At 52.9% G+C, this 25,466-nt stretch overlaps 11 protein-coding genes across 11 annotated transcripts; 6 read left to right on the top strand and 5 right to left on the bottom strand.

Moving 5' to 3' along the window:
• Nucleotides 1-115: 115 nt before the first annotated feature.
• On the top strand, nt 116-1,627 carry N7510_006096 (ATP phosphoribosyltransferase; the record flags this gene model as incomplete). Its single annotated transcript, XM_056978022.1, has 4 exons — nt 116-131; nt 713-1,047; nt 1,098-1,203; nt 1,254-1,627. 4 exons carry the CDS (start codon nt 116-118, stop codon nt 1,625-1,627), a joined length of 831 nt encoding a protein of 276 aa, XP_056834054.1.
• A 378-nt stretch (nt 1,628-2,005) lies between these two features.
• Nucleotides 2,006-3,526, top strand: N7510_006097 (uncharacterized protein; the record flags this gene model as incomplete). The annotated part of the gene is made up of 1 exon (XM_056978023.1): nt 2,006-3,526. The coding sequence occupies one exon, from the start codon at nt 2,006-2,008 to the stop codon at nt 3,524-3,526; it is 1,521 nt and encodes a 506-aa protein (XP_056834055.1).
• Nucleotides 3,527-3,738: 212 nt separating this feature from the next.
• On the bottom strand, nt 3,739-5,817 carry N7510_006098 (sulfatase family protein; the record flags this gene model as incomplete). The annotated part of the gene is made up of 6 exons (XM_056978024.1): nt 3,739-4,095; nt 4,165-4,274; nt 4,331-4,829; nt 4,887-5,213; nt 5,265-5,422; nt 5,472-5,817. The coding sequence occupies 6 exons, from the start codon at nt 5,815-5,817 to the stop codon at nt 3,739-3,741; spliced, it is 1,797 nt and encodes a 598-aa protein (XP_056834056.1).
• A 488-nt stretch (nt 5,818-6,305) lies between these two features.
• N7510_006099 (sugar transporter) lies at nt 6,306-8,020 on the top strand (the record flags this gene model as incomplete). Its single annotated transcript, XM_056978025.1, has 2 exons — nt 6,306-7,255; nt 7,312-8,020. 2 exons carry the CDS (start codon nt 6,306-6,308, stop codon nt 8,018-8,020), a joined length of 1,659 nt encoding a protein of 552 aa, XP_056834057.1.
• Nucleotides 8,021-8,386: 366 nt separating this feature from the next.
• On the top strand, nt 8,387-9,537 carry N7510_006100 (uncharacterized protein; the record flags this gene model as incomplete). Its single annotated transcript, XM_056978026.1, has 4 exons — nt 8,387-8,492; nt 8,566-9,237; nt 9,297-9,415; nt 9,469-9,537. The coding sequence occupies 4 exons, from the start codon at nt 8,387-8,389 to the stop codon at nt 9,535-9,537; spliced, it is 966 nt and encodes a 321-aa protein (XP_056834058.1).
• Nucleotides 9,538-9,839: 302 nt separating this feature from the next.
• On the bottom strand, nt 9,840-12,566 carry N7510_006101 (uncharacterized protein; the record flags this gene model as incomplete). Its single annotated transcript, XM_056978027.1, has 1 exon — nt 9,840-12,566. The coding sequence occupies one exon, from the start codon at nt 12,564-12,566 to the stop codon at nt 9,840-9,842; it is 2,727 nt and encodes a 908-aa protein (XP_056834059.1).
• A 689-nt stretch (nt 12,567-13,255) lies between these two features.
• dprC lies at nt 13,256-13,905 on the bottom strand (the record flags this gene model as incomplete). The annotated part of the gene is made up of 2 exons (XM_056978028.1): nt 13,256-13,423; nt 13,486-13,905. 2 exons carry the CDS (start codon nt 13,903-13,905, stop codon nt 13,256-13,258), a joined length of 588 nt encoding a protein of 195 aa, XP_056834060.1.
• A 339-nt stretch (nt 13,906-14,244) lies between these two features.
• N7510_006103 (NADP-dependent oxidoreductase) lies at nt 14,245-15,360 on the top strand (the record flags this gene model as incomplete). Its single annotated transcript, XM_056978029.1, has 1 exon — nt 14,245-15,360. One exon carries the CDS (start codon nt 14,245-14,247, stop codon nt 15,358-15,360), a length of 1,116 nt encoding a protein of 371 aa, XP_056834061.1.
• Nucleotides 15,361-16,038: 678 nt separating this feature from the next.
• Nucleotides 16,039-19,392, bottom strand: N7510_006104 (cation-translocating P-type ATPase; the record flags this gene model as incomplete). The annotated part of the gene is made up of 1 exon (XM_056978030.1): nt 16,039-19,392. The coding sequence occupies one exon, from the start codon at nt 19,390-19,392 to the stop codon at nt 16,039-16,041; it is 3,354 nt and encodes a 1,117-aa protein (XP_056834062.1).
• Nucleotides 19,393-20,577: 1,185 nt separating this feature from the next.
• Nucleotides 20,578-21,888, top strand: N7510_006105 (uncharacterized protein; the record flags this gene model as incomplete). The annotated part of the gene is made up of 1 exon (XM_056978031.1): nt 20,578-21,888. The coding sequence occupies one exon, from the start codon at nt 20,578-20,580 to the stop codon at nt 21,886-21,888; it is 1,311 nt and encodes a 436-aa protein (XP_056834063.1).
• Nucleotides 21,889-22,944: 1,056 nt separating this feature from the next.
• N7510_006106 (uncharacterized protein) lies at nt 22,945-25,092 on the bottom strand (the record flags this gene model as incomplete). The annotated part of the gene is made up of 2 exons (XM_056978032.1): nt 22,945-24,950; nt 25,008-25,092. 2 exons carry the CDS (start codon nt 25,090-25,092, stop codon nt 22,945-22,947), a joined length of 2,091 nt encoding a protein of 696 aa, XP_056834064.1.
• Nucleotides 25,093-25,466: the final 374 nt, after the last annotated feature.

Consider the following 25,466-nt stretch of genomic DNA (forward strand, 5'->3'; position numbering starts at 1 on the left):
AGTTGAGTCAGCAGAGGCGTTGTGCCTGACGTATGAGGCAGGCATTTTTGGCTGTCACTAGTCTACGTACTAACTAGAAATCGTCGGTGATAACAATATCGGGTCACTAACAAGAATGAACAGAATCATTCGTGAGTTTCTACTCGTTGTCAATCACGTGGGCCAGACCTGTCCTCTCTTTTGTCCCCCTCGGGAGTACACCGTGGTACTTGTCGCTGGCACTGATTCCCGCCGGTGTCGCAAGTACCCCCCAAGTACCGCCCGGACGGCCCCACCAAATTCTGCCTGGACAGCTCCGGTGAGTCCGATTGACTGTCTCCCACTCCCTTCAAGCCTGACGTGTGCCCGATCCCGTCTCAATTCATCCAAGACCGAGTTGCTATTTTCTGAACTGCCTTCTAATTGATCTCCCCTTCAACTGCTCTCCCGGTTGGCCTTGTCAATCGCTTCCGATATCGCATCCATCGATCGTGCCCCGCGGCGCAACACTCGATCGCCATGGATCTCGTCAACCAGTGAGTCAATTCCTATTTCGAAGCTCTAGAGGCGAGTCTCTAACGGCCAATTTGCCCATCAGCCTTGAAGGAAGACTTCTCTTCGCCGTGCCAAAGAGCAAGTTCCCCCCGCGACCATCTTGAGTCATACTTTTTTCTGCTGCCACTTACCCTGCGACATGACCCAAGGACCAACACAGACTGACAGCTTACTATAGAAGGGCGGCTGCAACAATCCACTCTTGACTTACTTTCCGGCTGCGACATTCAGTTCCGCCGCGAAAACCGCCTCGACATCGCCCTGGTCAAGAACCTCCCCATCGCGCTCATCTTCCTGCCCGCAGCAGACATCCCGACCTTTGTTGGCGAAGGCCGAGTCGACCTAGGTATCACAGGTCGCGACCAGGTCGCCGAGCACGATGCCAACCTCGCAGCCGGCGAGACATCCGGTGTGGAGGAGATCCTCGATCTCGGCTTCGGCGGCTGCAAGCTGCAGGTGCAGGTTCCTGAGAAGGGCGGCATCTCCGAGGCCAAGGAGCTGATCGGCCGAAACGTCGTGACCAGCTTCACCGCGCTGGCGTCGACTTTTTTGCCAAACTTGAGGGCGCCAAGTCAAGCCAGAAGCTCAACACGAAGATCAAGTACGTTGGTGGCAGCGTGGAGGCCGCGTGTGCACTAGGCGTTGCCGATGGAATTGTTGACCTTGTCGGTACGTACTATTTGTGTCTATCTATTCATCGCATGTGCTGACGGCCACAGAATCCGGCGAGACCATGAAGGCGGCCGGCTTGAAGGCCATCGACACCGTTGTCACAAGCACCGCCGTCCTGGTGAAGTCGCGCGGTTCGACCAATGAAACCCTGAACCTGATCACCTCGCGCATTCGCGGTGTGATCACCGCGCAGAAGTATGTTTTGTGCCAGTACAACATCCCGCGGACCGAGCTGTCGACCGCGTCCAAGATCACCCCCGGCAAGCGTGCCCCTACCATCACGGCGCTCGAGGAGGAGAACTGGGTGGCCGTCAGCTCGATGGTCGAGAAGAAGCGTATTGCCACGGTGATGGATGAGCTCAGCAAGGTTGGGGCGACGGATATCTTGGTTCTGACCATTGCCAACTCGCGGGCGGATTAGGCTCATCATCCTACTTGAGGGAGGGAGGTTGTTTGGGGGTTCTTTTTTTTCTCTTTTTTTCACATATTTGAGGCGAGATTTGGTTTCATACTCGTATATACCTCGATACTCTTCTTGTCTCGATAGTTTTTGCCGTTAGGGTTCGATAGATTGGGAAGACACAAAAGCCAATGGATTCCGGGATTTAGATTCTTACCTCCATATTATTTACGGATAAGAATAGATATTTGGCCCCTATTTATGACTTCAAGTCAAATGACGTGGGTCAAGGCGATCATTGCTCCGGCATGGGGGCGGTTTGGAACATTCTTAGGCTGCTTGGCCGCGACTAATTCTCTTCCTCCTCGAACTATATTATTATTCCCACGTTCAATCATAATGCTCGCCGTGCGGCCTTCTATGAGATACCTGCTGGTCGGGTCTGTAATTCTGTTCGCATGTGTTTTCTTTTTCCTGCTGAGTACTGGCGACCCTATCGAACCCTCCTCGATCTCAGAACTGTCATCGTCACCATCACCATCACCATCACCATCTTCAACCCCTGAACCCTCCTCCACCCCACTTCTGCAGGACCAACAACCAGATTTGAACATTACTCCTGCGCCTCCACCGAATTTGGACGACCACTGCAATGTAAATGTTGAACAGTTGCGTGAGCTTGGATACAATCAATCGATCGAATACGGGCGGTGGGACATCGCGGTCGTGCGAACCCCGAATTTTCAGGATTTCTCGCTGGATCTCAACCTGACCTTGCCGCTGTTTGAACCAATTGACCTCGATACCGAAGCTGAGGTTACCTTTGAACACTGCAGCCCAGATGCCACAATCTATGCACCGCCGCGGCAACCTCACGCCGACGCATCGCACATGATATTTGGATTTGCGACATCAAAGGAACGGCTCATAGACTCACTAGAGGGATTCCAGTATTGGGCGGGTGGTACTGGGGCGCGGATGTTCGGCTGCATTGCCAGGATCACGGAACTCGAGAAGCAGAATATCGAGCAAATGGCCCGGGACAGGGATATCCAGCTCACGATTGTTCCTGCCAATAACAGACGGCCCCCCGACATTCAGGACATGTACTTCTCGCTCACTAGGACTCTCTGGGATAATCGCGACGAAAACACCAAGTGGGCAGTCATCATCGACGACGACACTTTCTTCCCGTCCATGCGGAACCTTGTCAAGCGAATGGCGACATACGATGACTCGACACCGCATTATATTGGCGCGCCGACGGAGGACTTTGACCAGATGCGGACTATGTGGTTTATGGGATATGGCGGAGCGGGAATCTTCATGTCTATGCCACTGCTCGAACAGATAAACGAACATTACACCGAATGCTCTCGGAGCGGGAGCTACGGCGACCGGCGGGTCGCTGAGTGTATATATAAATACACCTCCACCAAGCTCACCTGGGACCGTGGACTCTTCCAACTGGACATCAGAGGCAATGCCGACGGCTTTTACGAAGCCGGTCGACCGTTGCCGTTATCCTTGCACCACTGGAAGTCCTGGACCAATGTGGATGTGGTTCGGCAGGCAATGGTCGCTGAGGTTTGTGGAGACGACTGCCAGTTGCGGCGCTGGCGGATCAACGATTACTGGTGGTTGATCAACGGGTTCTCAATCGTTCAGTACTCACAACCCTTGACCAATCTGTTGTCTATGGAGCAGACTTGGGCGTTGGGGCCTATGGTCGAGAATTTCAAATACGGACACAGTTTGGGGCCACTACGGGAAGCGGACTCTGGCAAGATCTCTTATCGGTTGAAGTCGGCCACGGTGGACGGAAACGTTGTACGGCAAATCTACGTCCATGACCAATCGCTGGAGGAACTTCCGCGCAGAGTGTGGGAGGTTGTGTGGACGGTGATCGAAGAGCCATGAATGCATTTGGTGAATCTGTGTTCTACTGTCCTTGTTAGCATATATGGCGTCCATTAGACTGTGCTGTTTTGCCATGTTCGCGATATTCATACGTCAAAGCTTGCATACCCTCTGATCCAGGGCGACATGGATTTTTTGCCAATCTTGTCTTCACCCTCTTTCTCTCTATGTATACATATCGTTGTGTCATCCATTTCTATCCCGATCCTGTCTCATACCCAATGATCCCATCTCAATCCCCCTCTATACACCAACCCGTGCGTGTCCCACATCGGCCCTTCTGCCTCAACCAGGTACCCATTCCAACAAAAATTGTACTCGACCCGCTGTTGCTCAACCTCATAAAAATGATCAAATTGAGCATCTAATGCGTCTTCTAGAGTTTGGACGTCCCCATCCGGATGTAGGACCTGCCAGGGCCGCCTGCAGGTGCTACCTTTGCAGGACTTAAGGACAAGCAGCAGGGAGTCCAAGCGGGCGACGACCTTGCTCATGGGGAAACTGGCAACTGTTGACGAACTGGTGTTGGATGATGAAGAAAAGAGGTTTTCGAGCTGCCCCGGATCAACCTTGAAACTCATGGTCAGCATCGGCTTCTTCTGTCTCCTTATGCGCAAAATATATGGGCGAATTCATACATCCATATCGTAAAGCTCACGCTCGTTGTTGCACCATATAGAATAGTACAAATTGTAGCCAGAACCCACTATCCTGATAGCTTTATACGTGTTGTGCTCATGAAGTTCGCCTGTTTTCATATCAGTACATAGAAACATCAACAGAAAAGGGGAAATCCGTCCATACGTCCGTATATTCCTTCTCCACCAGCAAAGCCCCAATATTCCACATTTACGTGCTCACGTCTGCGCTGACTAGCACTCTCAATGTCAAGATCCGACCTCGTCACCGGGATAGCATTTCCATCAAAGTCCTCGCGCTGGGGGATCCCCAACAGGTCGAAGAACGTCGGCGCAAGGTCTGTGTGGCTGGTTACAATGTCAGTTGTGTGGTTTGCTGCCACTCCGGGGCCACGAATGATAAAGGGGATGTTGATATCTTCCTCGTAGCCGCAAGATTTCCCCGGCTGGAGGCGATGCTGGCCTATGTGGAATCCGTTGTCGCTGCTGTATATGATGTAGGTATCATCCATGATGCCGTGCTGGTGAACGCGGTCAATAAGGCCATCCACCATCTCGTCTACTGCCTGCAGAGCTCGGAGTCGCTGACGGTAGAAGTGATCGTTCCAGTCGACGTTGGTTTGGTTTTGCTGCTCGAGATGCAGGAGCCAGTTGGCACCAGATGGCTAAGGACTCTGGTCAATCAACTGAGCAGAATGTGTGGGTATGATCTGTCTACTTACTTGGTCAGGATTGAAGTTCTTGGTCCGGGGAACTTTCACGTCCTCAAAAAGATGCTCGTGTCTCTTGGCAGAGACGGGCGCATCGTAAACGAAAACTGGATCTGGATCCAATATACTCCCGCTCATTTGGATGTCTGCGTGCGGAGCACTCGGTGCGATGGTCAGAAAGAAGGGCTGGTCGGCACTAACTGCCTCGTCGAGAAGACTATATGCCTTTTGAGTGAGGACGTCGGTAACATACTCCCCTTCGTAGCTTCGAGGCTCTTCGCCTGTGCGTCGAAAAGTACTGTTGAGGTAATTGTACGTGAAGGGGTCCAGAAGAAAATCCTAGAATGCCAAATCAATAGGCTTCTCTAACGGAAGATGTCCAGATCTTACTGAAGTGGTAAAGCCAGCAGCATAGGGCGAGTTATAGTTATCCACGGTGTGGACATTGAAGAGTTTGCCCGTGTAATATGTATTATATCCAGCTTGCTGCAGCCAGACTGGTAAATAGTTTTCGTTGAACCCCTGCGTGACAAACTTGGGATAACCACCTAGGATATACTCAGCTCATGATTCCCATAATGAGAGCGATATCTGTACCATATGGAGGGTTCACATCGGTGATGTTTGTATTATGTGCTGCCTTGCCGGTCCAGAGAGTCACTCTCGACGGGCAACAGACTGCTGTAGTGCAATAGTGCTTGGTAAACGATGTGCCTTGATCCAGGAGATGCTTCTTGACATGTGGCATCCATTCCAAGGAGTCAAGATGTACATCCTGATCATCTGTCAAAATAAAAATAATATTCGGGCGGCGCCCATTGACTGTGTCCTGCCCCGGACGCAGGGAGCTGCTGAGAACATCTTGACTCGGAGCAAAAAAGCCGTGCACTCCGACAATGTTGCCAAACCCCAACAACAGACTGGCGATGCGGGGAATTCGCATGGCGGCTTTTGGTTTGGATCTCTCTCTGCGAAATTGGAGCCAATAGATAGCTGTGATGCTGTTCGTGAGCGTGCAAGCGTGATGGCGTCAATTCAAGATGAATGACGAGAACTCAGCTTAGAAAATTTCGTGAAAAACTACCACGAGCCGAAAGATTCAATTTAGTCGAATTTCGGAGTGATTTCGGCTAACTAAGGCGATGGCGCAAGCATACCCCAAGCCCACGGCGGATATAACCGCCATCTTTAGCGGGGAAAATACACGCGGTCCCTCTACTAGTGGCTAAAGCGCAATCCTTCTTATTTGCTTCGGAAATCGTGTTCCATGGCGTAACACGATATAGGCATGGCGCAAGGTACAATAGCCACTCCTCACTGGTGGACTTGCGGCCGGAAATCGGACAGACCCAGGTACAAGAGCCGGAGGCACGAGCACTAGACCGGCCTTCCTCTCTTCCCCGCACACTCTCAGTCCTACAATTTTCAATTATGGCGATTTCTGAGGCATTCGGGAAGCAGGAGGCTCCAGATACGATGGCGACAGACGGGCGTGTGGCCAGTATCGAAGACGACAATGAACAAATGTCTGATCTCAAATCGGAAATGCTCAGCGCTGGGGCTAAAGCGGCTACGGACGCTGAGCATGCCCTGAGCCTTAAAGAGGCCATTAACAAATTTCCCAAAGCCATGGCATGGTCTGTTTTGCTTTCGACCGCCATTGCAATGGAAGGATATGACAGTGTCTTGGTGAACCAGTTCCTCGCGTTCCCATCCTTTGTTAAGCGCTACGGTACGATTGGGGCGGACGGAAAGCCTGCCATTTCAGCAGCCTGGCAAGCAGGTCTGTCAAATGGAGCCCGGGTGGGCGAAATCATGGGTTTAGCGCTGAATGGGTGGATTGCGGAGTTCTTTGGGTTCAAAAGGACGATGCTAGGTACTCTCGTCCTGCTGACCTTCCTCATCTTCATCCCTTTCTTCGCGCCAAATATTGAGACTCTGCAAGCGGCTCAAGTCTTATTGGGTATTCCATGGGGTGTCTTTCAGACTTTGACCACCGCTTATGCTGCCGAGGTTTGCCCAGTGGCTCTTCGAGCATATCTCACCAGTTACGTGAACATGATGTGGGGATTGGGACAGCTCATTGCCTCCGGTGTACTGCGTGGATTCCTCAATCGCACCGACGAGTGGGCGTATCGTATTCCTTTCGCGCTGCAGTGGGTGTGGCCGGTCCCCCTTATTATCGGTATCTCCTTTGCGCCAGAGTCGCCGTGGTGGTTGGTTCGCCAAAATCGAAACGCCGATGCCCGCAAGGCTTTGGCACGGTTGTCGTCCGCAGCCACCGAATCCGAACTCGATCAAACCATCTCGATGATGATCCACACCAATGAGATGGAGAAGCAGGCTTCAGTCGGAACGACTTACCTGGATTGCTTCCGGGGGTCAACTTGCGCCGCACAGAGATTACATGCGTTGCCTGGCTGATCCAGTCGGCAAGTGGCGCCAGTCTCATGGGTTACGCTGCCTATTTCTTTGAGCAAGCCGGTCTATCCACCGACATTTCGTTTGACTTTTCCATCTCCCTATATGCTCTCTCCATGATTGGTGTTCTTCTCTCCTGGTTCGCTATGACATACCTCGGCCGTCGCACGATTTACCTAACGGGCCTCATTGGTCAATTTGCCATGCTAATGGGCATCGGCTTCGCGAGTCTCGCGTCAAATGCCACAAATACGGCTCCTTCCTATGCTATTGGGAGTCTTCTTCTTGTTTACACCCTGATCTATGATATCGGCGTCGGCACTGTCGCATATTCCATGGTCGCCGAAACCCCATCGACTCGACTGCGCACGAAAACCATCGTCCTCGCACGTAACCTGTACAATGTCCAGGGCATCATTAATGGAGTTATTACACCATACATGCTCAATCAAACTGCTTGGAATTGGAAAGCAAAGGCCGGATTCTTCTGGGCGGGCACGAGTTTCCTGTGTTTGATTTGGACGTACTTTCGCCTGCCAGAACCGAAAGGACGTACGTATGGGGAGCTTGATGTGCTGTTCGAGAATGGAATCAGTGCCAGAAAGTTCAAGTCCACGGTGGTTGATCCTTTCGCAGTTAATGGCAGCCATGCGTTGGATGTGGCGGTTGGCGAGGAAGAGAAGACCGGGGCTGCTGTTCAGACCGTCGATGCCCCTCGATCGTGATCGTTGTTAGGGTCAATTAGATCATGTCCATTCTTCAAGACTCAAGGGCATAAAAGCTTCTTCTGCTGATGATGATTTTGGGAGAAATTGACGCGAATGATCCCTGCAATCATGTGTCCGCCATTAAGCGTAGAGTTATACCAACTCGTAGTAGGAAATGGCGAACCAAGGCTAACAATAGTTAACAGGATGCAGACCCTTGTAACCAACCGCATCGCTGTGGGGCAGATCCAGGGACTAGATCGACCTAGACCTCACTGCCTGACCAGTGGGTGTGACTCAGCGCTGCAGCGATCTTTAACTTACTAGGAATACTGATAAAGTGCAACAATATCCTAGTTTCTTAGTGATCAAACACATTCGACCATGACCAGCTACACCCATTCCGACGCCTTCGATCACGGCTGGCTCAAAGTCAGCGACCTCCACACGCTGCACTACGAGCAGTATGGCAAACCAGACGGCAAACCAGGTGTGTAGCAACATCATAAGCCCCCGATCAGCTTAGCCCGATTAGCTTAGCACTAACTAACCCAATTGCACAGTCATCTTCCTCCATGGCGGTCCGGGAGGACACACGTCCAAGGGCAACACCGTCTACTTCGACCCATCCGTCTATCGCGTGGTCCTGCTCGACCAGCGCGGCGCGGGCAAATCCACACCCGTCGCAGAGCTCCGCGAAAACACAACGCAATATCTAGTGTCTGACATTGAGGTCTTGAGGAAACACCTCGCCATCCCCAAATGGCATATTGTTTTCGGCGGCTCGTGGGGTTCCACACTCGCACTGGTGTATGCGCAAACTCATCCCGAGTCCGTGGGGTCGCTGGTTCTGCGGGGGATCTTTACGGTGCGACGCTCAGAGCTGGAATGGTCCCGTGGACACTTTGGGGCCGCGCAAGTTTTCCCCGAGGCTTATGAGGCTTTTGTGAATTATCTCCCCGAGGCAGATCGGGAGAAGCCTAATGAAGCCTACTACAAGCTGCTGACTTCTGAGGATCATGCGATCAGAGTCGCCGCTGCGAGAGAGTGGAATCGCTGGGATCTGAGCATCGGGGAGTTGAGACCGGATCCAAATGACATGAAGCGCTTGGAGGATGATGATTGGGTCCTCTCGCATGCTAGGATGGAGGCGCACTATTTCATGCATGCTGCTTGGTTGGAGGAGGGTCAGATCTTGACGAAAGAGAATCTGGACAAAATCCGGCATATTCCTAGTAAGTAACTAGAACACCACTAGTTACCACTGTGACTTTGAACTGACTCCTGGAAATAGCTTCTATCGTCCAGGGCCGCTACGATCTGGTTTGCCCTCCCCAGACGGCTTGGGACTTGCACAAGGGGTTACCTCATTCGCGGTTGTTTTGGACACCTGATGGGGGTCACATTGCACAGGTAAGATCGAATATTTATCCTTTTTGTTGTCACCTCTCTAACCTTGTTCACAGGAGCCGGGCACTCACGCAAGGCTGATCAAGGTGTGCGATGAGTACGCAAATCTCGAGGTCACTCAATGAGGGCAATTCGAAGCTCCTCGTCTACAAGAGGAACAAAAATCAACAACAAATCTTCGTCAAATATAATGCAGATTCAATATATACTCTATTTTCTTTTTCTTTCTCTATGTATGCACCCATCACTGGAAGACCACTGTCCATATAACACAGATCAGAAGCCAACAAACAACCGACCCATATAATACAAACACCGAAAAATCACAGAAATGGTGGTGGTGGTATCATCATCAAATCATCAAGGAGCAGACCGCCAATGGAGAGTATCAAATATTACAAAACAAGGAAAGATATGCGGTATTTACTTACTTCCCCAACCCGACGCCTTCTTTTCTTCCCCTCATAATCGCTTTCAAGCACTGTCCCACGCCGTCGAGATCACCCAGCAGCCCAACATGACCCCGATCGGTCTTCACCAGCCCATCGCGGATGAGGAGATATCCAGGCGGGAGCATCGCAGCTGAAGCAAGACATACACCGTCACCAGCCGCAAAGGCTAGATCATCGTACGAATCCTGGTGCTTGATGCCGTCACGCGAAGCGACGCGAGCCCCGTACACAGTGGGTACGCTTTTACCGTACAGCACTGCTGCAGGGGGGTATCTGTTTTCGGACTGGTGCTCGGGCCGGAAGGCTAGGTTGGACTTGAAGCGTTTGGTTTCGGTCAGGGTACGCTGTAGGTACTCCATCGCTACATCGTAGGGAATAGTGCTCGTTGTGGCGGATTTGGAGGCCGCGGCACTGCCACGAGGGCTGGTGGTGGGGCCGACAAGTCCCTCTACAGGCTGAGCGAGCATGGACTGTGCTTTTTCAGAGGTGGATGCAGCGACACCGTTGGGTGTGAAAGAGGCCGACACTGGGCGTTCGGACGTGGCGGTGCGCGGAGGGTTGCGGGCGCTGATATCCGCGTCCGTCGCGGTCACGGCATGCGAGTGCCGAAGGTCCGGAAGACCTTCTGGTTCATCACGGCTGCCGAGAGAGAACCGCTTCCCGATCAGAGCGAAGCCTTTGCCGGTGGTGGTGGGAGGCAAAGCTGGGGCGATGCAAGGGGAGAGCCGGTACTCGTCCCAGGTACGGGCATCGAAGAAGTCGATGCGGTATTCTTCCTTAGTGTTCTGGTCAATGAAGCAATGTCCATCCTCGGGTAGAAGAGCATAGCTCGTGCGGAAAGTGAAGTTGACCTGAGCTGTCAGGACACGCGAGCTGAGCAGGACGTCGTCACCGTTGCGCATCGGACCCAGGATGTTGACACAGTGCTGTGGCACGCCAGCGTACACTACACCCGCAAACAAGTCCGGGCGCTGATTCACGGCATGCCGGGTGATGAGACCACCCAGGCTGTGGGCAATGACCGTGGCACCGCGTCGGTGTTGCGAGGGAGGAACCCCTTCGGGCGGTGGCTGATTGGACGGCAGGTTTTCCAGGAATGCAATGAGTCTGCGTGACAGCAGCTCCGGGCTAAGGCGCCAATCATATCCATAATCCCAGACGCGCAGGTCGCCACGCAGGGCATTATCGCTCTTGCGCAGCCGTTTCATCAGTCGCCGACACACGTCGACCGGTCCAACATGCGACAGGACACCGGACGGGATGATCGTTTCCTCCATGCGCTCCTCGGCTTCAGCCGTTAGGCCGACCTCCAAGTCAACCCGACGCAGGTTCAGCCCGACTTTCATCGGTACCCAAAGCTGCCGGTGTGGCGGTTTGGCCGAGCGCAGAACCGAGCCTCGATAGCCACCCAGAATAACCACATCACCTGTTAGCTCCGCCATTGCCTCTTCCAAAACTGGATTTGCTGAGGACGCGATATTTTTCGGAGGCGGGGGCGTTTCCATGCCGCGTGCTCGATTGTTATCATCAGAAGTGGCCGTCGATTTTGGGCCTCCCAGGTCCGGCATAAGTGGCCGAGTGCTCCAGTCAGTGCGCATGTCCTGCAGATGCAAGGTCGGCATATTTAGAAGACGACTGCTCGAGTCTTGTAGACTGTCCTTGATTGCTTTGAACCGGCTGTTGACTTGCGAGTGGATATTTTCATAAAGCGGCCGCTGCTCCAGTGATGATGCCGTCGACGACGCCCGGAGATACAGCGACTGATCGGACGATGACCGGCGCAGGCTGGGTGGGCGCCCGGAAATCGCTGCGCTGGGCCGTCGGTAAAACGAATGTTTTGCGGCGGAGGTTCCATCCAATGGTCGCAGCTCCGAGATGGGCCGGGAATCATCTCCTTCATATTGATCTTCGCCGTCAACAAACGAGGAGTTTTGTGGGAGCCGTCGATCCAAGGACCAGGTCCTTGGCTGCAGTCCGGGGCTCAGTTTGCCGGGATTCCCAAGCGTTCGACTGCGAGATTGAATTTGATTCGCCGCTCGGAATGACAGGGAGGGCCGTTTCGTGAGAGAGCCCAGGTCCGGCAGAAATCTTTTCAGCTCCCCAGACCATGCACGCGGCCGTCGCGGCAGCGTGAGCAGGGACCGGGTGAAACTCGACCGTTGATTGAGAGCTGCAGAATCTTTGGCATCGGGCGGAGGAGACTGACGGTTCCCAGGAACAATTTTTGCTGCCGGATAAGTTGTTGGAGCTCTGCTGTGCTCTGCTGCTGCTGCTGCCTTAGCCAGAGCGGGCTCCACGGAGTCCGGCTCGGCTGTAAGACCCGATAGAAACAGGCCGTCGTCGCTCACAATGTCCGGTCCTTGGGTAAAGTACCCGCCATTGCTCTCCAGTGCTCTGTTCTTCTCTTCGGCCGGGGTTGCACGGGCCTTTATGCGGCTCTGAGCACGACCGATGCTGACGCCCACGATATTGCTGGCGGCATCCTCGTCGGCAGCGTCGGCCGGATGCGGGGCTAGCTCATCGCTATCGGAGCTTGAGGAAGACAAGTAGTTTGACGGGGAGTCATCGGAGGCGACCAGATTGGAGGACGAGAGCGAGGAATAAGAGTCATGTTGCTCCGGCAGCTGTCGTGGGGCCTTTTTGGTCGTAGATGTCTGCTCCGGGAGACCGCTCGGGGAGCGGTCGGCGGAAATTGAGCTCATAGTAGATGCGCCAGAGTGGCAGTCGCAGACAGGAACCGATCAGGGCATGAGGTAGTAGAAGAGCGACAGGTTGGGGCCCCAAAAACCGGAATACCGCATGTATGACGCAAAAGCGGCTCGACTGAGCGTTGCGAATCCAAGTTTGACAGATGGAGGGCAAACTGCTGGTTTGGCGCAATGTTTTGTCTACGTGTGAAAAGAACGAGGACATCGTCGATTATAAACCGTTGCATGCCGGAAACAGTGGGCGGGTTCCACCGCACAGCCTCCGGGACACCCGGGAAGAGATTGGGCCGTTCATCGCGGATTACCACTGAGGCTGATAATTGGTCTGGGGGCCAACCGGGCTGTCGGATCCTTTTGTTTGATTTGCACATGGAAAAAAAAATAGTTGTTCTTTCATCATGGTTTCCTGACAGACCGAACCAGTATCTATCTGCGCGAACATGATCGGCGAGGCACCGTGGACAGGCACGGGAGATCGAAGCCCTAAATTTCACCCATTAAGCTTGATCTACGCCATGACGCTGTTCCCAATCAATCCACCGCCAAGCCATGAAGCCTACAGGGGAAGACAGCCGAAAAGAGTCAACACATTTCAGACCAACAAACACTTTATCCCGAAAAGGAAAACGACATTATTGCAGCACAAATCCACTCCTCTCCTGTTAATAGTACAGACACGCGAATCAACCTAACTTTCGTCGAGCTTCATTGCTCTCGCCCGTGTATTGGCCCGATTCGATCTCTTGCTCCCCCTTTCGCGCAATCTCCTGGTTACGTTCTGTACCCTCCTGATGTCCAAATGCCTTGTCGACAGCTGCAGTGACCGTGCCGCGCAGGGACTCGCCCACGCCCTAGGTACACCAGATCAGCCCGGGCATGAAGAACCCAAACACAGATAGATACATATACTTACATGGATTCCTGCCGTTACACCGACCACCCCGCGTCCGAGTTCCTCGCTGGCGGCGTTCGCCCGCCGCTGCGTGTCTGAGCCGAACTTCCCGTCTGCGCCGGAACCCGAACCCTTGGAATGGGCAGCCCTTTCCTCCATCTTCACTCGCTGCGCGGTACTGGGTGCGTGCTCGATGCGACTGTCCTGGCCGGCGGCCTGGTCATAGCTGTTTGCCGGCGATGCCGGCTGATGGTGGTGGTGATGTGGCCCGTCTGCCGACGCCATCGAGTACCCAGCGCCAGTCGCTGGATTATACCCCGTGGTCGACGGGTCGTACTGCGATCGGGGATCCCGTAGACCAAATGGGTCACCGGGAGCGCCGGTTGAGGAACCGGGAGCGATGCGTTTGCTGGAGCTTTCGGTTGCGTTAGTATCGGTCATAGTTTAATTTTGTAGATGTGGTAGTGCAACGCAAGTTCTAGGTCCCTGTCGGTGGCCATATAGATCAAGTCTACAAATGACGTCAGGATGAACGAAGAACATTTACTATAGTAGTTATGAAATTCTGAATTGTTATTCCTATGTCTGAACACTGCATATATGCTGTGAAGTATCTTAATGATAATGTCCATAGTAATACTCATTGCTCTGAGCCGAGGTCCATCCAAGGACCTTTTCCCCAATTGGGCCAGCTCCGGTCCTTCTCCTCCTCGGCCTACAACGATGTCTTTTCTCTGATCCTCCTTTCCCTCTCCCTCCTTTCCACCCTCACACACCGTCATGTCCTACAAACAAGTCATCTACAACACCCCGCCGGCCCCGGCCATCGACCCCTCGCTCAGCTCAGGGACCTTCCGCCTACACACCGTGCCCCAACCAGACCATGTCCCCGCCGACAAGGTGCTCGTGCGCGTGCACTACCTCTCCCTCGACCCGGCCATGCGCCAATGGCTAACCGCCAAACGCTCCTACATTGCACCCGTGGAGCGCGGCGCCGTCATGCGCGGACAGAGCATCGCGCAGGTCGTGGGCGTGGGCAACAAGCTGTCCTCTGAGTACCGGGTTGGTGACTGGGTGGTCGCATACTCCGGGTGGCAGGAGTACGCGTTGCTAAGCGCGAAAGAAGCAGAGAAGATCATCGTCCCGCCGGGCGGGCGTCCGACGGACGCAATGTCGGTGCTGGGAATGACGGGGCTGACGGCTTATTTCGGTATGCTGGAAGTTGGCCAGCCGCGCGCGGGCGATACCGTCGTTGTCTCTGGCGCGGCGGGGGCAACAGGTATGGTTGCCGGTCAAATTGCGCGCATCAAGGGCGCCAAGCGCGTTGTTGGGCTGGCGGGTAGTAAAGACAAGTGTGAGTTCCTAGTTCGCGAGCTGGGCTTCGATGCGGCAGTCAACTATAAGGATGCCGATTGGCGCAAGCAACTTAAGGAGGCGACGCCCGAGTACATCGATGTGTTCTTCGATAATACCGGTGGCGACATCCTCGATGCTTGCTTGGCTCGCGCGAATCGGGATTCGCGATTCGTCATCTGCGGCGCCATCAGTCAGTACAACGCTGCGAAGCCGCAGGGCCCGGCCAGCTTCATGAATGTCATTGTAAGTTTCGTCGCTGAATCAATACTTGGATATTCTTCGCAGCTAACAAGGTCGCAGTCGCAACGTGTCACGATGAAAGGCTTCATTGTCTTCGACTATGCCAAAAAATACCCGGCCGCACTGAAGGAGCTGGCCTCCTGGTTGGCTCAAGGGAAACTCCAACGCAAGGAACATATCGTGCCCGGTGGGCTCAAGTCAGCACCGCAAGCTCTCGTGGACCTCTACAAAGGTGCAAATACGGGCAAGATGATGGTGGAGGTGGCGCCAGTAGGCGAGGCCTTGAAGGCCAAGTTGTAGATTCATGGCTTATATATGAACATTTTTTCAAGTCAAACTCTTTGGATCCCTGGAAGAGTTGTAAAACTGCGTATTATATTCTGCCTATGAATTCTGGCTTCAACAAATTCTGCTTTGATCTCACTTAACATCCGGTATATCGACAGCTATCCTAATTTGTAGAGTAAGTGATTATATCGACTCTATTATTAAGGGGAAATATGAGAATAAAGTCACCACTGCGAGACTGAGCCGTGATCAAATATGGCTACGTAGTGCTGTTTTGTTTTGGGTGGCGAATCAGTATCTTAATGGCAGACGGTGTCGTGGATGGGGGCGGGATCGGTCTGAGTTAGGTTTGCTTTTAATTCTCTAATTGTATTTCTTTATTTGTAGAAGAACGTACACATAGGAAGAAGTATGCTTTATTGGGAATCATCATCATCATAAGTCTATGAGTTGTTGTCATCCATATCAATCGGCCATCTAAGCCTCCCCACAAACCATACAAGATATCCGTTAGGAAGAATCATGAGAAAAAGAAAAGGCATAGCCATGCCAGATAACCACCACAGCAAATAAAGGAAAATAAACTCCGCTTATCAAAACAGGGGCAAAAGACACCAGCACAGCAGCAAACCACCCCCGTCATAACTTCTACCTCGCTCGGCACCATTGTTTGTGGAGGCACGATTACCACTACCATGAGATGTAAGCGATAGGGCCCTTGGGAAACAGACGAACGACCACTTTGCGTAGCTCATCCATGCAAAGAATACCCAGTGCCAGACCGAGCGGGATGAGCCAGAACTCAATGGGAACAGAGGCGGTGCCGAAGAGACTCTGCAGACCGGGAACCTCGGTGACGAAGATGGCAATGCAGAGGGAGACGAGCATAGCGAGGGGAAGCCATGGGTTGCGGCGTGCAGGACGGATAGGGTCGGCTTGTAGGAGGGACATGCGCTTGCTGCGGACGGAGAGGATGTTGCCCCATTGCAGGATGACAAGCGTCACGAAGTAGACGCACTGGCCGGTATTGTTGAAGTGCGTGAGCTGGTCCTCGGTGTAGCCGTAGAAGCCGGCGGAGTAATTCTGGAAGGCGAAGAAGAGGGAGGAGACCGGGATGCCGGCTTTGCGGTACATGTAGAGGAAGAACATGGAGTGGGCGCAGATTGTTTCCATGACGCCGATGAAGCCGTAGGCCTGGGCGTAGATGCGGAGGTTGATTAGGTGGTCTTTGCGAGGGCGGCGTGGTGGCAAGCTGAGAAGGTCGAATTCTTCTTTTTCCATGATCAGGGACAGGGACAAAAAGAGGTCCGTGAACACGCAGATAATGATCATGAGGAATGAGCTGAGTGGCAGTGGAACACCGAAGAAGACGTTGAAAATCACAGGCCAGATCTCAGACCAACTGCCGGCCGGCAGTAGGTAGGCGATGACCTTCTGCAAGTTTTGGAAGACCAGCCTGCCGAGACGGATGGCTTCGACGATCGAATCGAACCGGTCCAGTAACACCAAGTCGGCGGCCTCGATGGCGACGTCGCTGCCGCCACCGATGGCAATGCCCACATCCGCTGCCCGCAGCGCAGGGGCATCGTTCACGCCATCACCCGTCACAGCGACAAAGTTGCCACGGCTTTGGAGCTCAGACACGATCCGCAGTTTCTGCTCGGGACTAGTGCGTGCGAAGACAATCTCGTCATACCCACAGACAGTCTCCCATGCCTCCGCTGTCAACGAGGAGAGAGTAGATCCTTCGAGAAGCAGGCTGTGGCGCGAGCGAAGATTCTTTTCATCCAGCACCTTTTCATCCATCACCTTTTCATCCACTGGATCAGAAGAGGCTGCGCGCACATCGTCGATGGTGTCCGGCTCAGCCGCTCCGTCATAGATACCGATATCACGAGCAATAGCCGACGCAGTAAGACCGAAATCACCAGTAACCATGAAGAAACGGATGCCCGCACGCCGGCACGCAGCCACAGTATCAGCGGTCTCCGCGCGAGGCGGGTCGATGATACCGAAGATACCCAAAACAGTCAGGTCCTTCACACCAGAGGCCATGATCTCGTCACTGAAGTCGTTGGAGCCCGGCTCGGCCTTGGGCTCGTAGTGGCGCTGGCAAAGTACGATGACACGCTCCGCACGCCGGGAGAGCTTGGCCTGGAACTCGGAGAACTTCTGGCGGGCCTGTTCGTCCAGCGGACGGATCTCGTTGTGGATGGCAGACCAGTAGCCCGAGCAACGGTCCAGGAGCACATCGGGCGCACCCTTGACGTAGACCTGGTACCCCTTGGATGAATTGGGATCATGGTGCATGGTGAGCATCCACTTGTTCTTCGAGTTGAACGGAATCTGGTGGATACGCTCGTAGGGTGCGAGATTCTTGGCTGAGGCGGCGCCTACGGTGTCAGCCAAGCGCAGCACGGCAGCATCCGTAGCATTGCCGTTGACGATGCGGTCATGGACCGGCAGGTTTAAAGTGGCTGGGTCGAAGAAAGCGTCGTTGCAGAGCACCGAGGCGCGCAGCAGGTTCCAAAGCCCCTCCGGGATGTCGGTCGTGCCGAATTCCCCGGGGTATAGATCCTCCAGATTGTACTCCTGGTCCACGGCGCCGAGCGACTTGACATGCATGCGGTTTTGAGTCAATGTTCCGGTTTTGTCGGAGCAAATGACATTCACGCAACCGAGTGTCTCGACAGTAGACAGTCCCTTGGGCAGAATGTTGCACTGCTTCATGCGACGGGCGACCATCATGAGGGTCAACGCGACACCGACCGGCATACCCTCGGGAATGAAAGCGACGACACAGCCCATGACATTGTTCAGCATGGCGACCACACTCATGTAGGTCGGGTGGTCCACACGGAGCCAACCCACCCAAGTAAAGAGGATGGTCAAGGCCAGGACAAGAGTGAGAGCGATAATGATAGCCACAAAACGATTGATTTCCCTCTGGATCAGAGTGGTTTTCGGCTTAACTCCGGACGTGATCTTGGCAATGCGTCCCATGACAGAGCTACTTCCGGTGAGAACGACAACACCGATGGCGTTGCCATTTGTCACGAGCGTTCCCATCAGGGCAATGTTGCGGGTCTCAAGGAAGTTGGGATCGGTGCATTCGGTAGCGCCCTCGATCTCTTCCGCCTCGCCGGTCAGAATGGCGCGGTCAAAGCGGACATCGCCCGAGGTTTGCAGCAGACGCATGTCTGCTGGGACCTTGTTTCCAACCACGATCTGAACAATATCACCAGTGACAAGCTCCGTAGCAGGAAGGCGGATCTGCTTTCCTTCCCGCCAGACCAGAGCCTCCGAGGGGAGCAGATCTAAGATGGAGTTCATGACACGCTTGGTCGACCAGTCCTGGAATGCAGAGAAGCTCGCCTGCAGTGTGATGACGATGATGACTAGAATGGCCATGGCGAGGTTGGAGGGCGATGGCGGGTTGCTGAGAGGCTTCCAGCAGACGAAGAAGATGACAACGCCCACCCACAGGACGGAGCAGAAACCACCAAAGACATACCAGAAGATCTTCTTCAGGTAGTTCTCGCGGTGGTGGCTGATGACGTTTCTGCCATCGCGTTGGAGGCGCAGAGCAGCAGCAGAGTCGCTCAGTCCCGTGCGCTGGTCGACGTTGAACTCCTGCAAGAGCTTCTCGGATGACAGGTTGTGGAAGTCGAGGCTCTCGAAGTAGTCGGCGTTTGGCTGCTTCTCTTTCTTCGGAGCTTCGACGGCGGCCTTGGGGACGGTCTTGGACTCGGTGACCTGGATGGAGAGGGTGCGAAACTCGATGGGGATACCGGCGTTGGCGGCCGCAGTGTTCTGGTTGCCGCTGCGGCTGCTATCGCGGCTCATGGAACGCGCGCGTCCAAACGAACGAGTACGCTCAAAGGTAGGCGGCGAGTAGATGGAGCGCATGCCATCGGCAGTGTTGGACTCTCCCTCCCAGGTAATGCGCATGGTGCGCCCAGTGCGGTCGCTATCGTCCTTGAGCTGATCGCTCTCGGACTCCACCTCGTGGTCCGACTTGCTTTCAATACTCTTGGGGTCCATGGTGACGGCTGTCAGAGGAGTACAGGAATGACACGAAGTGCAGACCGCAAGACACCGAGGAAGAGCACGAGGGAACAAGAGGGAAGATAGGACTAAAAAGCAGAAGAAGAAGGAAGCGAGTGGCCCTGGGACAGTGCGACCTCTGGGTTTTATGTAGAAGCTGAAGGGCCTACCAGCTAGACCTGATCCAGGTGGCTCAGAATGAGCTAATCCACCGGCCAAGATGATTTAGGAAACTCCAAACCACCGTAGTAAAAGCATGCGCAGGTGGATCATGTCATAGTCGCCTCGGCCAGGTACATCGTGATTGCATGTACCTGATACAGTCATTGTGAGGCAATGCTCTGTAGTTTGGTATTGGTGTATTGTCACATTACCGCCCCTAAGCCCCACACCCACCACTACTGCCAGCTTAAAGTATGCTCCGACCAATTATAGTCCTCCTAAAAACCTGACGTGACGTCCGGAATCGAATCGTCCAGCCCTAAAATTTTCCCTTGGTCTCCGGACTCAGTCAGTTCCCTGGGAAGAATTCTGCGCGGCAAAGAAAAAAAAAAAAGAGAGAGAAAAAATCGGTTTCGGTCTGCTAATAGAAACAACAAAATGGCGCAGGCAAAATTTTATCTACCGGCAAGCCAGAAACAGCCCGGAAGCAGCGACCGGCCCAGCAGCCAAATTTCGGGTCCAAACGCGTGCGCGATTTTTCCTCACCAGACAAACGAGTGGCAGTGACACAGCCGGGTAGGCTCTCCAATTTCGGCCTCCTCCTACCTTCCTCTGCGGTAATGGCGTCCATGACTGAAAAAAAAAATAAATCCCTCAGTTCCCGCTGATGCAAATTGGCGTAGCGATCATCGTGAGCGCTTTGCTCGGCCCAATCACAGTGCGTCTACCTCAACCCCCATCCCATGCGACGAGGCGGTGGATTCTCCCCTGGCAAAGCCCAGTATAGTCGTCGAGATCTCGCGATCTGTCTTTTCTTTTGTTGAATTTATACCGCAAGAGAGGAGTAACTAGGAGGATGCAGAGTAATAATAATAGTAGTAGTAATCATCCTCATCTTAAAAGGAAACTGTACGAGGGGGAGGCAAACTCTCGCTATAAATAAAAGGGAGCCTTACACCTCCCGCAGGTTATACCTCACGACTTGATTATTCTCTATTTCTCCTCACTCTGTAGCGGTCCATGACCTACGGGCGTCGTCACAGTCACCCCGACGGTCGGGCAGCCGTGGCGGTTCGGGGAGATGGCCATCGCCATCATCTCGACCGAGGCAAGCTGTCTCATGATGCTCACGATGTCAACTATACCGAGACGATGAATGATGCCTACAACAACCTGGCTCGCCACGCCTGGCCAGTCTTCAAGCACGACCAACCTCCCCTATCCTCGGTCTCAACAAGCCGCGAGCCTTTGATCTCGACATCATCTACCACAGCCAATAATACCCAGCCTCCCACATCATTCACAGACCGATATTCCCGCTGTCTGGAGATCATCCACTACGGTACAAACAGCACAGTGCGTTTACATGAACGCAAAGCGACCCCAGGATTCCAGTCCAGACAGCTGCTCGCCATCAAGGTATATCGCCACTCGATCGTTAGCTCGGATTCCACGAGCAACAGCAACAACAGCACACGCATAATAACATCGCCTTCCTCGCTCAATGATGCACACCCGCACCATCCAAATATCCTTCCGATCCTCGATCTCCTCCAGAATGAACGCGGCGAGCTCTGTCTGGTCATGCCCTACTGTGCCGGTGGCGACCTGCGCACTCTCCTGTCTCGCAACAGCCCGCTCCCAACCACCGAGACGGACTGTATCATTGCACAGATCCTGCGCGCGTTGGCATTCTTGCATAAGCACGACGTCGCCCATCGTGATCTGCGCCTAGAGACAGTCCTCCTCACAACCCGCGGTGCAGTGAAACTCGCTGGATTCGGCGATGGCCATATTCGACGACTATGGGCTGAGTGTTCTGTACCAGCAGCAGAACCAAAAGACCATCATCCACACCCTTCCCCCCCAGCATCCTGGTCCTTCTCTCTACCCTGGCTTTTTTCTCCATTCTACCGCGCAACACCCTCTTCCAGTTCTCACTCGAATTTTTCCTCCAAAATCCCAGCCTGGATCTCAAACACATCAACAGCCTCCATCCCCGGCCTGAGTCTCCCTTACATCCCTCCTGAAGCATTTAACCACCGCCATCATAAACCTCATCACCCCCCTTTCCACAGAAAAAGCTCTACCCCGTCCACCTCCGAAGACGACGATGAACAACCATCACCACCAGACCCCCGCCCGGCCGATATATGGGCCACAGCTATGATCTACATGACACTCGTCAAAGGACGTCTGCTATGGCACAGCGCGCGTCCTGGCAGCGAGGACGGTCGATATTTGGAGTATATTCGCTGCCGGAGTGATGAGGATGGGTATTCGCCGATTGAGGCGTTGGGAAAGGTATGTTTCGAACGAAAGATGGGATGAAGTAAAAGTAAAAAAATTGCTAACTTTGGGGTTGTTTGTTCACAGAGACGACGAAATGCTCTCTATGCAATGCTGCATCCGAATCCGCGCAGGCGCATCACGGCGCAGGTCATGTTGCGATCCCAGTGGATGGACGGTGTGGCGGTTTGTGAGGCTGGGGAGAGAGGGTTTTGATTCAGCGTGCTTGCGGTGGCGATGGTTAGTATGTACATATTTTCGGAGATTGCATGAAATGGGACATGAAAGCATGGTTCTCTCCCGACTCGATTTTTGATCGTTATCCTCGACCGTGTGTGCCGGTTCTGTATAGCCAGAGGAACGGCATGATCGCGGTTATGGCGAAGCAATAGGAATCAATAAGCAGCAAAGCAGACAAAGAGAAGATTATGGATAAAGGGATAATAATAATGTATGAAAGAAGAAGGGGTACGGGTTGTTCTCGAATCGTAGACAGGAATGTCCAAAGGAGCAACTGAGGCGAGTCGCTATTGGGAGAGGGAGCTGAGCCGAGAGTTGGTATATCTCAGAGTATTTTTTTTCTGACTTGCCACCCCAATAGTTAGAAAATGATTCACCTATAGTTAGTTGGGCGTGGGTAGTTACTTGAACCTTTCGGATAGTCCGATCCACTACAATAAGCTCGGAGATCGGATCCACCGAAGAACACAGGTTCATGTCATCGTAATAATATGCTTCTATGTCGAGGATGTGGATTTATTCATAAAGTTGTGAGCGTTATACGAAAAATGGCTTCGTCTATGATTGGCCTATCCATTGTGCTTTAAAGCATATAACGTGACTTGATTTAAAGAAGGCTAGGCTTCCTTGATGTAGCTGCCATTGAATCAGGCAGGTGAAGAGAGCCGTTAGGGGTGCTTTTTGGCTCTCTTTATATTCTATATACTGTCCTGGTACTAGGTTACTAGACTCTCTAGCAAGATGGAATATTTATTTGCACTTGCCATCAAATCTGGAAAATGTAGAATTTGAGAGGCCCAACCAGATGACAAAACCATACTACAACTAAAGACCAAATAAATAATCTCGCGCTTGTATTTACAGCTTTGGCAACAAAGAATTCGCAGTCTGATCAGCGTGCCCCGTTTTGCCATCAAAAGCTTCGGCTGAAGAAGCATCCCGGGCAAGCTCAGAAGGCGGCACCCAGAGCGCAGGATTCTTTTCAAAGAAATTCGATGCCCGTATCATCACACTGACTGGCTCAGCCGGCATAATGGGAAAGTCCTCCATGCGCGGGAAATGCGTAAGCCCAAATTGGACATAGCAGACGATATCGGTATTGTCAATCGACTCGTTGCGCGCAACCCAGTCGGTAATTGTGAGGTTGTCGGGATGATGCTGTCCACTGGACTGACACACGTAATCCCCCGCGGGAAAGAGTTCATAGTCTCGATAGGGAAGCACCCAGAGGGCCTTTTGGGCGAATGCGCCTCTTTTAGCGAAGATACTATCTGGCCTCGCTAGGAGTGCTGGACACTGCGTGTTCACGATTTTATACCCAACCGGTTTCTTGGAGATTGGGCTGATCTTGCTGGGATTGATAATGTCCCAGGTTCGGGAGGTCTCGTGGCAATAGCTGGCCGCGCCATCGGTGGATGTTTTAAATAGGGTCTTCTTAGCAACGAATCCGTTACCATATGGGTTTTGATCAGTTGGAACACCAGCAGCAACTGCATCGTTTTGCATGACACTATTATTTGGACCATTAATCTCTGGGTCGACGCGCAGGGAGAAAATATGTTGATGATTTTGGGCATCAAGCCGATTCGCCACCTCCGTGCCATAGGGAGCCGATTCTTCGCTTGGGTGGAGGCAGTACGTATTCAACATGCCTGTCAATTTGACTTCGAGCTTGTATGTGCCATCTAGAGTAAATGTGTGATAGAAGGCATACTCGTAGTTTGCCGCAGTCAGGATCTGTGAAATGACCAACTTTCGATCGCGTGCTGAAACAACGCGACCATCACGGAAATCGGTATGTTTGTACAAAATCCCGTTATCCTCCTCGTGGATACACACCGCATTTTCGATGAGGAGCGGTGCACCGTTGCCCGAATTCAGGACGGCGTCTAAATAGTGAATCGCGCCTTTGCAGTCACAGCCGAGTTTGAGAGAATTGGTCATGAAGCCTGCGCCATATTCTCCGATGTCGAATGCATGTTTCTTATGATGTGGTGTTTTGGGCGACCCATATGGGACGAACATTTCGACAACGCTTAGTCTGTTGAATATGCTGCGGTAGTTGCCGCCATTTCCATGCGCCTCGTGCGGATCCCGCATACGGATGTCAGACAGGACCAGGCCCTCCCGGTAGTTGAAGCCAATATGCATCTTCAAGTTGGCCCATTGGATTTCCCTTCCGCGCATGGTGAAAGAAACCCCTTGAGGCTGGGTAATGTGAATCGGCTTGAGGAGGTTGTGCTGATAGATGTTCCGATCCACTAACTCCGGGAGATAGTTGTGTCCTTCCATGGAAATAGGAGTGCGCTCGCCATTGACGGTCCGGATATCCACTGAAAGAACCTCTTCGCGCTCTGTATCTGCAATAACGATAAAGTCCAGCGGGTGGGCGTATTGATTGTCCGACGGTGATGCACGATAGTACGGAAGCGCCTGCTGAAGCCTCCTCTCGAAACCCCAGCGCTCATCTACCCCAATCGCCCATCCGTCAAAGAAAACTTTCGACATATCCGTAATTCCTAGGCCTCTGCATGCCTCTATGACTTTCGGGTGAACTCTGGCGATTCGTTCGATTACGTCCAGATCTTCCAGGGTTAAAATAGGCATGACGTCCTTAAGGTTCTTCCAAGAATCAATTCTGTGCGTATCTAGATTGACAATGGCTTCTGATACATGCTGCGTGGCACGGGAGATGATAATAGACAAAGAACGCCGGGTTGGACGCGGTCCGCCAAAGTCACGGAAAGCGACATATTCAGCTTTCGGTGGTTCGAGGAGCGTGATGCTATTGAACTTGAGCACTGTCTGGGCGGAGGCGCGGATGAGGGCTGCTGTGGCTGAGATTTCGGCAGCTGACAATGGATCTGTGCCAACAATGAGACCCTTGACTGATTAATCTGCGCGAGATGGGTGTAGGTTACCTAAAGGGTGCGTTGAGTCAACTTCGGGTGGTTGCGCCCTGATACTGCAACCGCAGGTGATTTGGTTGGCTTGCGAGTTGGTCATTTCTTTTTGTCACACTAATAAAGCCAATTGCAAGTCGGTTTGGGCCATTTCAATGAGAGGCCAATGGATAGGACCTCTTTTATACCTTCGATGTTCAAAGACGGAAGTGACCGAACGCCAGCCAGAGAGGACAATATTACCAAATATCAATCCGAACCAAGTTCATTTCCACTTAAAGGCAGTAATTAGAGTTTTTTTGGTTCGGCATGTCCGAATTAAAAATGTTTCGTGCTGTTTGTGCAATTGTGTCGGGGCTCCCGACAGTTTCGAGAATACACTAAAGTTCCTCTTATAATACCCAGGCAATAAGGATCGAAAGGTCACGAAACCTCACAATAGGATATATTGACATTTATTACCTAGAAGAAGCGATT

Source organism: Penicillium lagena, assembly GCF_028827675.1.
Source record: "Penicillium lagena strain IBT 129212 chromosome Unknown utg000003l_segment0_segment0, whole genome shotgun sequence".
NCBI classification, from domain to species: Eukaryota; Fungi; Ascomycota; class Eurotiomycetes; order Eurotiales; family Aspergillaceae; genus Penicillium; species Penicillium lagena.